Source organism: Papaver somniferum, chromosome 11, assembly GCF_003573695.1.
Source record: "Papaver somniferum cultivar HN1 chromosome 11, ASM357369v1, whole genome shotgun sequence".
Lineage (NCBI taxonomy): Eukaryota > Viridiplantae > Streptophyta > Magnoliopsida > Ranunculales > Papaveraceae > Papaver > Papaver somniferum.
The window spans coordinates 129,319,131-129,333,383 of NC_039368.1; the positions used below are offsets into that span (position 1 = coordinate 129,319,131).

Below are 14,253 nucleotides of genomic sequence, written 5' to 3' on the forward strand. Positions count from 1 at the left end.
TCAAATTTTCAATTAAGTGACGAGTATTGATTATGTAACTAAATTATGACGCAAATCGTCTGAATTCGAAAGGATGAAGTTCTAGTTTCTTTAATTTTACTCGAACTCGCTCCATCTCGATCAAATTTCCAATTAAGTGACGAGTCTTGATTATATAACTAAATTATGACGCAAATTGTCTGAATTCGGAAGGATGAAGTTCCAGTTTCTTCAATTTTACTCGAACTCGCTCCAGCTCGATCAAATTTTCAATTAAGTGACGAGTATTGATTATGTAACTAAATTATGACGCAAATCGTCTGAATTCAAAAGGATGAAGTTCCAGTTTCTTTAATTTTACTCGAACTCGCTCCAGCTCGACCAAATTTTCAATTAAGTGACGAGTCTTGATTATGTAACTAAATTATGATGCAAATCGTCTGAATTCGAAAGGATGAAGTTCCAGTTTCTTCAATTTTACTCGAACTTGTTCAAACTCGATCAAAACTTCAATTAAGTGACGAGTCTTGATTATGTAACTAAATTATGACCCACATCTCCTGAATTCTAAAGGATAAAGTTCCAGTTTCTTCAATTATACTCGAACTCGTTCCAACTCGATCAAATTTTCAATTAAGTGACGAGTCTTGATTATGTAACTAAATTTTGACGCAAATCGCCTGAATTAGAAAATATGAAGTTCCAGTTTCTTCAATTTTACTCGAACTTGTTCAAACTCGATCAAATCTTCAATTAAGTGACGAGTATTGATTATGTAACTAAATTATGACGCAAATCGTCTGAATTCGAAAGGATGAAGTTCCAGTTTCTTTAATTTTACTCGAACTCGCTCCAGCTCGATCAAATTTTCAATTAAGTGATGAGTCTTGATTATGTAACTAAATTTTGATGCAAATCGCCTGAATTCGAAAGGATGACGTTCCAGTTTCTTTAATTTTACTCGAACTCGTTCCAACTCGATCAAATTTTCATCATAAATACTCAAATTATTATCGATTTATTATAATTGAAATGACGAATTCACAGTACTATCATTTTTTTATTTTTGAAACCAAACTACTAATTAATAATGAAATTATGTGCAAAGCTAGTACCTATAATCAAAATTTTAATCCGAATTGCGCTATTAAAACTGCCGAAAAGATATCATTGCAATTCCATTATAACATTTACTTTCAGATAACGTAAAATATTATGTAACTAAAGACCGACTTGATTGTGAGCGAGACCAGAAATTACCCCAACAGTTACAAATATTGTAGCTCTAATTTTAATTAAATTTGGGTAGCAATATAATTTTATTATACTCACAAAATAATCAAAGCTGCTTAAATTTTTATTATAATTTTTTATTATAACAAAATAATTTTATTATTTAATTTTCTTCAATTTTATTTACCCTTTTTATTGGTATTGGTCAACTGTAGTCAAAGATGCTTAAATTTTTTTTATCGTAATATATAAATAAAAATAGAAAAAAAGACGCATGTCTTTGATGTCACCGATGGAAACAAGAACAATATCTTCCTCACTTCATCCCTATCTCTCGGTAAAACTCTATCTTCAGAATCTGGCTTTAGTGTCACCGATGTAACGAAGAGTTTTCTCCCTAATCTAGATCTAGCGTATCTTCCTCACTTCATCCCCATCTCTATATTCGGTAAGAAAAAATTCTTCGGAATCTGATATAGCAGAAAATTAGGGGTTATTCAGAGAAGATTTTGTCTGCAATTTTGGAAATATTTTCAGCATCGCCGTAGGATGGAAATCTGATGTAAACAAGAATATTTTGACAAGGAATGGAAGAAGAACATCTAGTGGGAATAATCTCAGTCAATATTTTTTCGATTTGAACCTTAACAATTTCATTTGGAGGGATGAAATCAAAAGAAAATCCTTTTGGGAGGGATTATTCCCGCTTGCTGTGAATCTGTCCGCCTATATAAAGAGCCCTAAACTGGTAAAGAAATTGCATCGAATTTCATCTTCATCTTACTTACGTATGTTTTCTTCTGGATTTCTCTTCAGCTAGAAAGGGAACCCTAAGCTTGATTTTTTTTTTAAATTCCTAATTGGTTTAATTTTTGTTGACAGGGAACTTATCTGAATCAGATTGTGGTTTTCTTAAAGGTATAATTCTCAAATTTGATTTTACTTAATTACAATTCTGTAAATGCATTTTCTTTGTTTTTTATATCTTGGGTAAAATAGTTATAGGTTATGAATATTTTCTTTTGATACTATGGGTTTTACTCTTCATGGTTTTGTTGTGGATGGTTAATTCCCTAATGACCTAGATGTTATGTATGTTCAATTTGATTTTGATGTTACAATTGAGATGTGCTCATTATTTTCAGTCTTAATGTGTAAATTTCCATTGAGATGTGCTCATTATTTTCTCTCTTAGTATCAGGTGCAATTGTCGCAGCTGAAGCCGAAGAAAGCGAAGGCGAATAATACGTTTGGATTGAGTGAGTACTTCCATGTGGATAAGCCGAGGATAGAATGTTTGTCTTAGTTTATGTTTCTCGTATTGTTGTTATGTACGTATATTATCTTGTATGGAAGTCATAATTAGGGAAAACTTAATGTATAGGATCTTGTACAAAGTTAGTAGTATCCCGTACCATAGTTGGACATCTAGGTATTATGTTTGAGTTCTATATTTGGGTCAATCGTAAATCTTCTTAATTATGTTCATGTATATGCAGTTTCTGATATGTCTACACACAAGAATTCGAGTTGGGAGCCAGATCATGATGATGATGAGTATGCTGGCAATGAGACTGCAGCCTTGGAGGCTCTAGCCTTGCAGAATGGAGAAGAGGATGAAAGCGAAGATAGCGATGATGGTAGCTTCAGTTCTGATAGCAGTAGCTCCAATTCTGATGATGAATCTTCTGAAAGTTCTGAACATCTTGGTAATGTTAGACATGTTATACTAGCCTGATTTCTATTTTGGACTTAAATAAAATGAGCTTGCTCTTACACCAGATTTACTCTTATTGTGGGGTTTTAAACTATAAAAAGACATAGGGGATCCAAAGAATAAAATAGAGTCTAAAGAGAACAATGTTCGAGGTCTAACAAGGCTAAAGAAGCTAAAGAAAAATTGGAATGGCCAGAAACGTGTTATAGAATTTGATAAGTTGGGTCATTTTAAGGGGAAGTGCAAATCTGAAATTGCTAGTTACATGGGTGTAATAGTACGTCGAGACGTAGGTCTCAGGCACTTGAACTGGAAGAAAGTAAAGACAGAGTTGAGGGATAAGCTATTGGAAGAACTAGTGGTATGTGTATACTGATTCTATATTTAATGTTAATATTATATTTGTTATAAATTTTTTCTCCGCCATTAACATCCAATTCGTATTTCGCAGCGGTTTTATGAAATTGAGGGGACTAGGAGAAATCGAATTATGAAGTACTTCGGTGAACATTTGTGCAATTCTAGAAGAAAACTGTATGTAAAGTTTATATTGCCCAATATGGGTAAACTTGTTAAACTCAATACAATTCCTAAACAATATCGTGTGTTGCTGAACCAAGAACAATTGACAACTTCGTAGAGTGGAGGCTGTCTTCTGAATGCAAGGTTGTATATTACACGTTTTAGTATTATTATCAACATTAATTTCATTAACTAGTCTAAATTCTTTTTGCAGGTTTTTAAATATAGTGTTTTGAGAGTTCCATATGTTGATGTTAATATAGCATATTTGTTTGCAGTCTGGAAAAAACAAACAAAAATCTCTTGCATCTGCCACTTAACTCTCCGAACGAATCTAAAAGACGAACTTTCAACGGTATGTCCTTTTCGCAGGTATTTAAACCCTTGGATTTTGATAGTTGAATCTGTTAATGTCAATATAGCATATATGTTTTGCAGATTGGCAAATACAAACTGGCTCATTCTTCATTGAGAAACGTCATTGCATTGGGTATGGTTCTTCCATCGGGGCCAGGTCAGTTAGTACATGGAGATGCACTCAAGGATGATTGTGTAAGAGTATCGGTTGAAAAATCGATATTCAAAAATCATTGTTTGTCAGTCCCATCTACTTATCTCAAAACAGTAGAGGATGCTGAAGGATCTGTTGTAGCTTGGACAAAAGAGTTTGTGATCTCTTGCTCTACTGTAAGTTGCTTTATTCCTTAATTTAGTCTATCTATTTAAACAAATATGCTTGTGTAGCTATAACTGTTAACATGGTTTGAGGCAGTTACTAGATAACATTTAAGTTTTTACCTTATGCATCCTGAGCATATAACTGTTAACATGGTTTGTTGCCTTATACGTCCACTTTCTTGTTGCATGGCCTTCTACTTTCAGACACTGATGAGCATGATGCTGACCTAAACACTAAGAAGAGAAAGAAGAAGAAACCTTCAAATACGAAGAGTGGGGAATTGAAGTCTAGGAGATCCAGCAAGAGACTCAAGATTGCAGCCTAATTATTAAGAGAAATAGTCGCAGACTGTAGGATTTGGGTGTTTAAACTTTAAAGTCTCCCTCTGAAATTTTGTTATCTTAAGGTTACTGCACAATTATCAGATATTAAGACGTTTATCATATTGTGAATAAAAATTATTTTGGTTCAATTCTAATTGTAGTCTTGGTTAATTTTTTATGGATGGTTATTTAGGTGAGTTTTGCTACAAATAATAAAAGAGGGGGCCAATAGGTCCCTGAAGATAAATTGAGCGATAAAAATTGCAATTTTTTCGAGTGACTAAAAGCTAATATTTTCCACGTTGAATACGTTTTGTGTCATTTTATAAAGGTTATCGCCATGGTTTGTCGTATCCTATGTGTCCAAAAGGTGAACAATAGCTACATTCAAAACACTTGATGTGTCTTTCGAAAAAATTTAGCCACGGTGCTACAAATTTTTAGTAGCCATAACTTAATAATTGGCCATGTAAAATGTTTATCATGTGTCCAAAAATATGGATGGCCATGGTACCATAGATTAAACGTGACTACAAATCATGTATTAGCCATGTTAAATTATTTTTCGTGTGTCCAATGATAGAGATGGCCATGGTTGAGAAAAATTAGTGTGACTGCAACTTATGAATTGGCCATGATAAAATGAATTTTGCGTGTCCAATTGATGACAAAGGCCACGGCTATAATAAAATTCACGTGACTTTAAGGTAAACTTTATCCACATATAATTAAATCATGTGTCTATAATAATCCTATGGCCATGGTGATAGTGAAAATGCTTAACTACAAAAAAAATATTGAGTACCATATAGACACGTTTTTAGAGTTATGGCCATGGTAAATCATATTTTATAGCCACTCAAAGTTTATGTAGCGATAGGGATACCTTTTTGTCTCGGCACCTGATGCCACATTTTTGGAGTAAAAAAAATCCATGACCAAAAGCCTATGGACACGGTGATTAAGTGTGGCCAATGTAAAGATTTGTACTAGTGTAAGCACGTTTACAAGAAAGTTCCCTTTCATTTCAACAACACCAACAATAAGAGCCTCCAACTTACAAACAACCTACAACCACCACATATTTCAACAGATTTTCACCTATTTTTCAAAAGACAAATATATACCATCTCGTCCACCCAAATTACAGACAAACCACTTCCTTCTACTTTTGTACCCACCACTCAACCTACTGTATGTTCCACCACATATTCGTCGCTTGTCTAGATATCAACAAGACAAGAGACAAGCTTATTAAGGTCTATTCTATAATTGTGATGAAACATATACACAGATACAAGCCACAACACCATCACCGAAAAGTTGGGGATTCTCCACAACAAGTATCTACTCAAGACAATAATGATTCCCTGATTGAGTCAGATATGAAGATATCACTTCATGCTCTTATAGGCACAACTGTTGACACTATTCGCATTCCAGAATTTATTAAGAAACATGTTAGTTACCATTTTGGTCGACACAGGAAGTACTACAAATCCCGATTTTATAGAGTATTATACTTAGAAAATCACATAATAGTCCACAGAAAGATAATAGAAAGATCCTCAAAGAGGAGGCAAAACAGCCGTTGTCATCTCAGTAAACGTAAATGAAATAAAAGATTGTTAACTAAATTCGTTTGCTTTTTCTGTCAAAGGAGAAGTGAGTGCACCATCAAACAATTGTTGGCATGGGGATATAGCACACCTGGAAAGCGGCAGTTATTCAATCTTCACCCTGGAAAGACCAGATTGCATCGTCCATAACTCTATCAATACCCGCATAATCTTTGAGCAACCTTCCAAACGTACTCTAATAACACACTGGAAAGTTGTGATAAATACAAGATAACTGAAATTTATAACAAAAAATATGATACTCCCTTTGGGAGAGGGCCATGGGCTCAACTTTGTAATTTCTAAAATGGGTGCTTGGAGCCTTATTACATTTTTATTTTTGTAAATTCAACCTTCAAAATCAAAAGAAAAACACCGGGACTCTGTTTTCGATCTTTCAAAAGTTTATTGATGTATGGAATTTAATTAATTTTTCTTTCATTGTAGTATATATGATACTACACCAAGTGTATAAATATCAGAAGTTTAAAGATGAAACACAAAAACTATAGTTTAGTCCGGATTCTCTGCTATTGCGTTCTTACATGCAGTAATTACTAGACCACCATTGGTTGCACCATGAACGTGAGAGTTAATGAGAAGAACAAGAAGAATGACAAGGAAGAGAAGCAAAGTTGATTCATCATTTCGGTGAAACAAAGCTGAAAAGAAGTACTAATATGTTCTAGAATTGTAAGGTTCACACGTGTGTGTGTATAGATTTTTGTTTGATACGGATATATATCTAACTAATGGAAATTGCTAGTAATAGAACGAACTAGTATCTTTTATATTACCTTATGAGATTTGTGTAAGGTTGTTATGTACCATAAATATACAGAAAATCATACATACAAAAGAAAATAAAATACTTGCTGTTGTAGGGACTACGTTACATGGGTGTGCGACCCAACTAGAAGTCTAAGAGTTTCTGTTTACATGTATATAAAGGATACTTTACCTATGTAATAGGTTAATCAATAAAAATCCTTTTCTTCTCTGCCTCTTCCTTTTTCCCCTATCATTCTACTACAAAATGTTATCATGCACGAAGCTATACCGCAGAGCTAAATTGGATCGGTTGATTTTTTTTTTTCACGGTTACCAGGTATTTATTTTGAACAAAGAAATTTCGTTTTTCATAGTATATATTAGAGTTCCACGAAAGCATGATTATCAAACGTATAGATTTCACCGTTAGATTTTCATAAAAATTTTGTATGTTCAACCAAATTAGTCTTTATTTATTCTTTGATGCAATCTCCAAATTCTGATTTTAGTAGAACTGTCTTCGTTTAGGAAACCTTAATTATAACAGCGTCAAAAAACCTAAGTTTTGTATAATTTAACCGTTGGATTATTCCGTAATTTATATATGTGGTATATATTATCCTTATGGAGATACTTTAAAAGTTTCATAAAGATCCAACTATGGAAAGTACTCCAAAGTATCCTACTATATCCACAGAAACGTGAATTGGAACAGTTATACAGCGTCATAAATATCTTTTTATCTAGCCGTTGGATGTCTTTGATATTTTGATATGTTTGTCAAAACATTGTGGTGAATCTAAAGCCATAATTTCATCATGATCGAACTATGATAAATTTGTCTGTCGATCAGAACATTTGAATGAAGAAGTTTTTCAATTTTTAGGGTTAACGATATGTTTTCCGCCTGAATAGTTTCATATATAATTTTTAGGGATAATAGTTTCACACTTATTATCAATGTGCCTGAATATTTCATATATAATGGACCATGTATGTTTATATTTATTAAACATGACCTTGTTAACCCAATGGACCGGGTTTTGACTAAATAGTTGACCAGACTTTGGCTAAGCCAATTCGACTCTAATTTGACCTTTTGAATTCAACATTACTTGAGATATAAGGATCATTCATACATTATGATGAATAGTATATCATCTTCATGAACGGTAACACTCCAAATTAAATGAGATAGATTTTCTTTTGTTACGTAATAAGGTCACACCACTTATTACACGAAACTCTTAAGGAATTTAAATTAGTTATTGAACTATTTCCTTATAATGTGACTAAGATTATCGGATCATCGAGCGAAGCAATGCTCAAATTTTGTTTCCAAGATGGAACAAAGATTAAAAGTCACAAAAGTTATATATGTACCGAGAGCTAATCACCTTATTAAATTTCAAAAAGACCCGTGCAAGTGGATGTCATATGGAAACTCACAATGATGAGAATGTAATTGATTGCATCTTTTATAGTCTCTAATATATTTGGAAGGAAATATATCTTAGAGAAACTAATGAGTCAATCTAGTGAAATGTAAGTCACTATAGTATTTGGATTATTGAATCCATATCGGCATTGACGATGAAATATTGGGAATTGACTCATACATACTTTTACATAACCATAAAGGAACTTTTGTTGTGACATGATGTTTCGTTTTGAATATACTCATACGTGCATCACTGTGTTTGAGTGGACGAGACAACGGGGAAAATATTGACAAAATGCGAAGTAACAACATATATCTCAATAAGTGTTCTCTAAAGAACTAGATGCACAATTATCCTTCCCGTTATTCTTTATGTAAGAGAGCATATCATTTCACAAAGCCTTCAGTAAAATAGGACCGAAACCATCCTAAGATGCAAATGGTAAACAATCCATATTACAAAGAAAACGAGGTGATATTTAGAAAAATATTCATGCAGGACGCGGACCAATAAAGTGACTTATGGATCTCGTGGATTTTTTTGACATTTTGGACTAGTTATAGTTCCCAAGCAATGTTGAGTTTGGAAACTACTAGCACACATTATACATGTAAGGACTCGCCACCCCTTGTAAATACTAGAGAGTATACATCAAAAGGACTTGACGGTTATTGCATGTTTATTAGGATCAATGTAGAGCATCCTATACCCTATGGTTTCACAAAGGTTATCATCAAAGGTTACATATGGTGCCTAAGGCATGGTTATGCGTACAAACCTACCTTTAACTGCTTGGGGAATAAGCAATATTACATACATTTGCATTAATTCGTTTTAGACTCACAATTGGTCAACCATTCTTTGCGTACCAATTGGGGATTGGATATAAGCCTGACATTTTGCGTTCTTACATATTTTTGTTGCACTATATATGTCCCCTTAGACTCCACATCGTACTATGATGGGCCATCGAAATGATTAAGTGATTATGTTGGACAAGAATTTCCAACAATTATCCGCATTTTAATACCTTTGGCAGGAGATCTCTAACCACTAGATTTGCGGGTTATCACTTCAATGAGACAGTCTTCCCGTCATTAGGGGGTGATAAGAAAAAGTATTTTCTAAGGGAACGATGGGAATTGTGTGGTGTGTTCCTACTGTGTCTCATATTGATTCTTATACTCCACAAATGTAAATGTGAAGTGAAAGAATAATCGATTTTCAGAATTTACATTGATGTCGCTAAAGTGATGAGATTACACATACCAGCTGCAAACCTACCTGCAAGGTTACAAATCTTCAATAAATGATATACCATAGACTAAGGTGTTACAACTACACTTAGTGGAAGTGTGGTTGAGGTCGTGGCTTCATAAAGGAAGTTAGAGAGACCACTTGGTTTGATCAATCCTCACCTAGAAAGGAAGTAAGTTAGGAAGGCACAACTTACTTATATCATCAGAAATCATGTCATAAGATTGTCTATGAATATGTTCATAGTGGATTATGAAAATGCGCACGAGTCAATGGAAGATCACACGAGCATATTGATGATTAATTTCATATACACTTGCTTAAGGAAATAGAGCAAGATGAGATCGAACCCTGCTCTTTATTTCTTAATGTCAACGAATAGCATATTTAGCCTATACAATCCAGGTAGAACTTGGCTCTTTGACAAATATACATGTATTTGGTGTGGTAGTGCTAACTAACCAAGTGTAAAGCCTACTTGACATACATGATTAATTTGTCATAAAGCATAATGAGAAGAAAGAAGTCTTAAAGTATAAATATTCGCCTTGTGGCGCGTGGTTTCTCACAAAGCCCTGAAATTGTTTTGTAATGAAATTAATAGTGTTCGGTTACTCAGTTAGCTTGGTAATTTCAAAAGGACTTGAAATGCAGTATATGTATGTGGTTGTTACATATCTCTGACAGAATCAAGAGATAAAAGATATTTACAAAAGTACTTGATAGACTTTTGTTATCCAAATCAAGTGACTCTAAACCACATAGTGCGTTTACAATTAGATAGAACGCTCACTTATAGATAGAAGCAATCAGGCGGATATGGTATACCTGTCTAAGTGGCTATTTGATTTGGATGATATAGACAAGTAAATTATTTTTCCTTGCGTATTCACAAGAAAGTTCCTGATTTGGAGTTGTAGCTACCTATGTCGATGGTACAGACATGATGGTTAATCTTCATGTAATAAGAGACCTTAAAAGCTATTAGAAATCCAAATTTGAGACTAAAAATCTGGGCAAAACTCGACCGAATACTGAGCTTGTGATATGTAAAGACATGCATCCTGATAGCACTCCCATGATTAGTCGAGGTTCAAATGTAAGTAAGTGACCATTTCGTCTAAAGGAAGATGATGAAGATGTGTTGGGGATGAAATTCACATATCTAAGTACAATATACGCATTGTTGTACTTAGTATAGTAATATACTCGATTAAATATTACATCCCCATGAAACTTTTTAGCTAGATATAGCTCAGCGCCAACGCAACGTCATTGGAATGGTTCAATAAATGTAATCATGTACTTAAAAGTAACCATTGACATGAGTTTGTTTTATCCCAACAAAGACATAAAAATGAACCCTAAAGGAACTGCAATCAAAATGTTGTTGATTATAAAGGAACAATAATCTCTTCTCCAACGAAAGTAATAAGGAGAGATATGGTAAACTATTTTCTAAGTCATTACTGATATTCAGTTTCGCAGAGTACATGACTAAAGAAATTGTCTGGAATAACTCTGAAAGTAATCAAGGGGATATGCCGACATCAGGGGGAGGATCCGAGGATATGATGTCGACATATTTTACTTCGAGATTTAAGCTGTGTTGTACTCTTTTTCCCTTCGATCGAGAATAGTTTTTCCAAAAGGGTTTTGTTACTCGACAAGGTTTTTAGCGAGACAACACTAAAAACACCAAGTATGTTGAACATTGAAGACATAGAGACCGCGTTGATATTATTGAAAATATCTGAAACAAAGAAATGAAACGCGATATTCTCTTAAGCAACGTAACTTCCAAAATCAACAACATGTTCTTATAAACATTCAAGTCACCAAAGTAAAGTGTGATAAACTCCTTTTGAATGCATTAGACTAACGAAAATTATTTTACATCAAGGGGAGCATCTAACGGTGTTTTGAACTATTTTCCTTCACCGAGGTTGCTTTTTCCCACAGGGTTTTGTTACTCGGCAAGGTTTTTAATGAGACAACAACAAACACCGGGAATATAATTTCCCAACTAAGGCTATTATCTTTCCCACGAAGATTTTATGCCTTAAGAGTGGTGAAGCAACTAGTCAACTTCAACGGAGTAAAGTGATCAACTTGCAAATTTTTTAATGTTATAAATGATACTTTACCTATGTAATAGACTAATCAATAGAAATCCTTTTCTTTTCTGGCTTTTCCTTTTTCCCTTATTATTATACTACAAAACTTGCCAATTTTTTAATGTTTATTCCTTTTTTTTTGCTACAAAATGTTTATTCTTATATTTAAGAAGATTCCTTTAGCAAGAGAAATCCTATTAACAAGATACTTGGAACATGAGAAATTTTATACTATTAAGAAAGACATTTCTAACAAGATAATTTTTTATTTCTTAGAAATATTGGAGGATTCTGTGTTATAGGATTTTTTTTTCTTCTTTTTAATCGACAAAAGTAAAGTTTTATGAAGTGCTTATTAAAAGTAAGCATAAAAGATACAACCCAATTGCCAATAGACTTTGTTTAGTACAGACACCTACGGCAAATATTAGAGGATTTCGAGGAAGAGGAAAAACATATGAATAACTAGTCCTAGCTTGGTTTCCTCTAACAACTAATAGTTCCTAAGTCAGGGAGCTCCGCAAAATTGGTCAGGTCAGGCTTAGAAAACAAAATTGTTCTTGTGCTGCTCGCATTTTGGTTAAGCTAGTAGAATCACAATAACCAACCATGAGCGTTTGTACGGTGTATCATCGGTTCAATTGATTTCGACGAGCTTTCGTTTATCATTTATACAATTGTTAGATCAAGCTCTCCAGTCTCCAGAAAGAGATTTGGCGAGAATTATCAAAGTTTAGTCTAGGAATTACGGCTCAATGTTAATGGCCCTCGTTGTATATTAGTTTACACAAAAATGGTTAAAAAGATCAAAATCAATAATTTTTGGGTGAAAAATACATATAGATTTGATACTATTCATCTGACCCATTTTCATCTTATTTTTAATTTACATCAGGATGCATCCAGTTTCACCCTCTATTTTTTAAGTTTAAGCCAGGATGAATCCAGTTTCATCTTTCCTATTTTTTTGTGTCCATTTCATCCATACTAATTTTTTGTCGTCTATCTGGACCATGTTTTAAATTTTTTTGGACAAATGACTCATTTTCCGTTTAGTTTAACAATAAACATGCAGTACTCGTGTCCCCTTAATACAAAGAGAACTAAGAACATCTACTATGACGGGTGTAAAAAATGGTACGTGAAAATTTTATTAAGATCCTTATTTAAGAGAAAACTAAATTAATTTAAAATAAGAAATCACATGCCACTAGATGCTGACGAAAAACAAATAAGCTGAAAGTACCTAAAGAAAAAGAGATCAAATTAGTTCCCAGAGATAAGAGGGGACCCTTAAGCAGGAGGCCAAAGGGCCTGAATCATCTCAGTAATCGTATATGAAATATAAATATGTTGAAGGAATTCACTATCTTCTTTTGCCAATGGAGAAGTGAATCCACCATCAAAACGTCGTTGACAATGAAGCACACTATCCTCGGCAGTATCCAGTCCATTCGCGCCACCTTCAGGATCTCCACGACGGAAGGATCCAGTTGCATCTTTCATAACACTGCCAATATCCTTATAATCCCGCCGGCAACCTTTCAAACGGACCATTACATCTGAACTTTGTTTTCCATCTTTCAAAAGCTGATGGATGTATGAATTAACCGAAATTCCTTTCTTCGTAGCATGTTCATATGCTACTACAGCAAGGTCTTCAATACCATAATTTTTACTTTTAGGGTTGGCTTCCAGAGATGCTACACAAAAACTATATGTTACCCTTTCCTGAAACCTTTCTACCGCATTCTTACATGCAGTATTTATTAGACCAGCACCATGAACATGACCTCCATGAAAGTTCACGAGAATAACAAGAAGAATGAACACCAAAGACGAAGAGAAACAAACTTGCTTCATCTTTCCGTGAAGCGAAGATGAACAAAGATGGAGTTTATTGTGCGTTTCGTGCATATATATATATAGATTTTCGTTTGATATGGAGACATAGCCATCTCATGAAAATTGCATGTAATAAAACATAACTAGTAACTTTTTATTGCCATATATATAATGTTTTATAACGGTAGGAGTAAAGCTTTAAAATATGGTACAGTGTTGCTGGTTCTTTGCTGTTGTACGTCTATTATACCGTATGAGATGTTTGCCACAATATTTTATTTCCATACATTGAGATATGAAATTAAAATAAAATTAGAAAAGAAATTACTATCGGGAAAAATATGTTAACTATTTTTTTATTCTTTCTTAAATAAAAATTTGGAGCGTAATGACTCAAGTATTTGTGGGAAGAAAATATGTTAACTTGAGGAATATTTTTTTTCTTAAATAAATATTTGGAGGATCCTGGGGACATTTTAGAGTTTCCAAGCAAAATGATAAACATATGGATGGGAAAGTCGCACCTAACAAGCCATTATTTTTTTATTTTTTTCTTCTTTGAAGCAAGTGATGATTTGTAAGCCTGATTTCTCAAGTAATGCAAGTCTGCTATCCACTTGGGTTAACCTTACCTGGCAACCCAAAATACATCCAAGTCTCCTCCTACCGTACAGATTGTTGATTCCAAGCATGCTATATTTAAGAAGATTCAGTAAACGCAAGATTTTTTATTCTATCTGAAGAACAAG

General features: G+C 33.7%; 1 protein-coding gene across 1 annotated transcript; it reads right to left on the reverse strand.

Annotated features, from left to right (window-relative positions):
• Positions 1–12,952: 12,952 nt before the first annotated feature.
• LOC113325142 lies at positions 12,953–13,522 on the reverse strand. The gene has a single exon (XM_026573363.1). The coding sequence runs from the start codon at positions 13,520–13,522 to the stop codon at positions 12,953–12,955; it is 570 nt and encodes a 189-aa protein (XP_026429148.1).
• Positions 13,523–14,253: the final 731 nt, after the last annotated feature.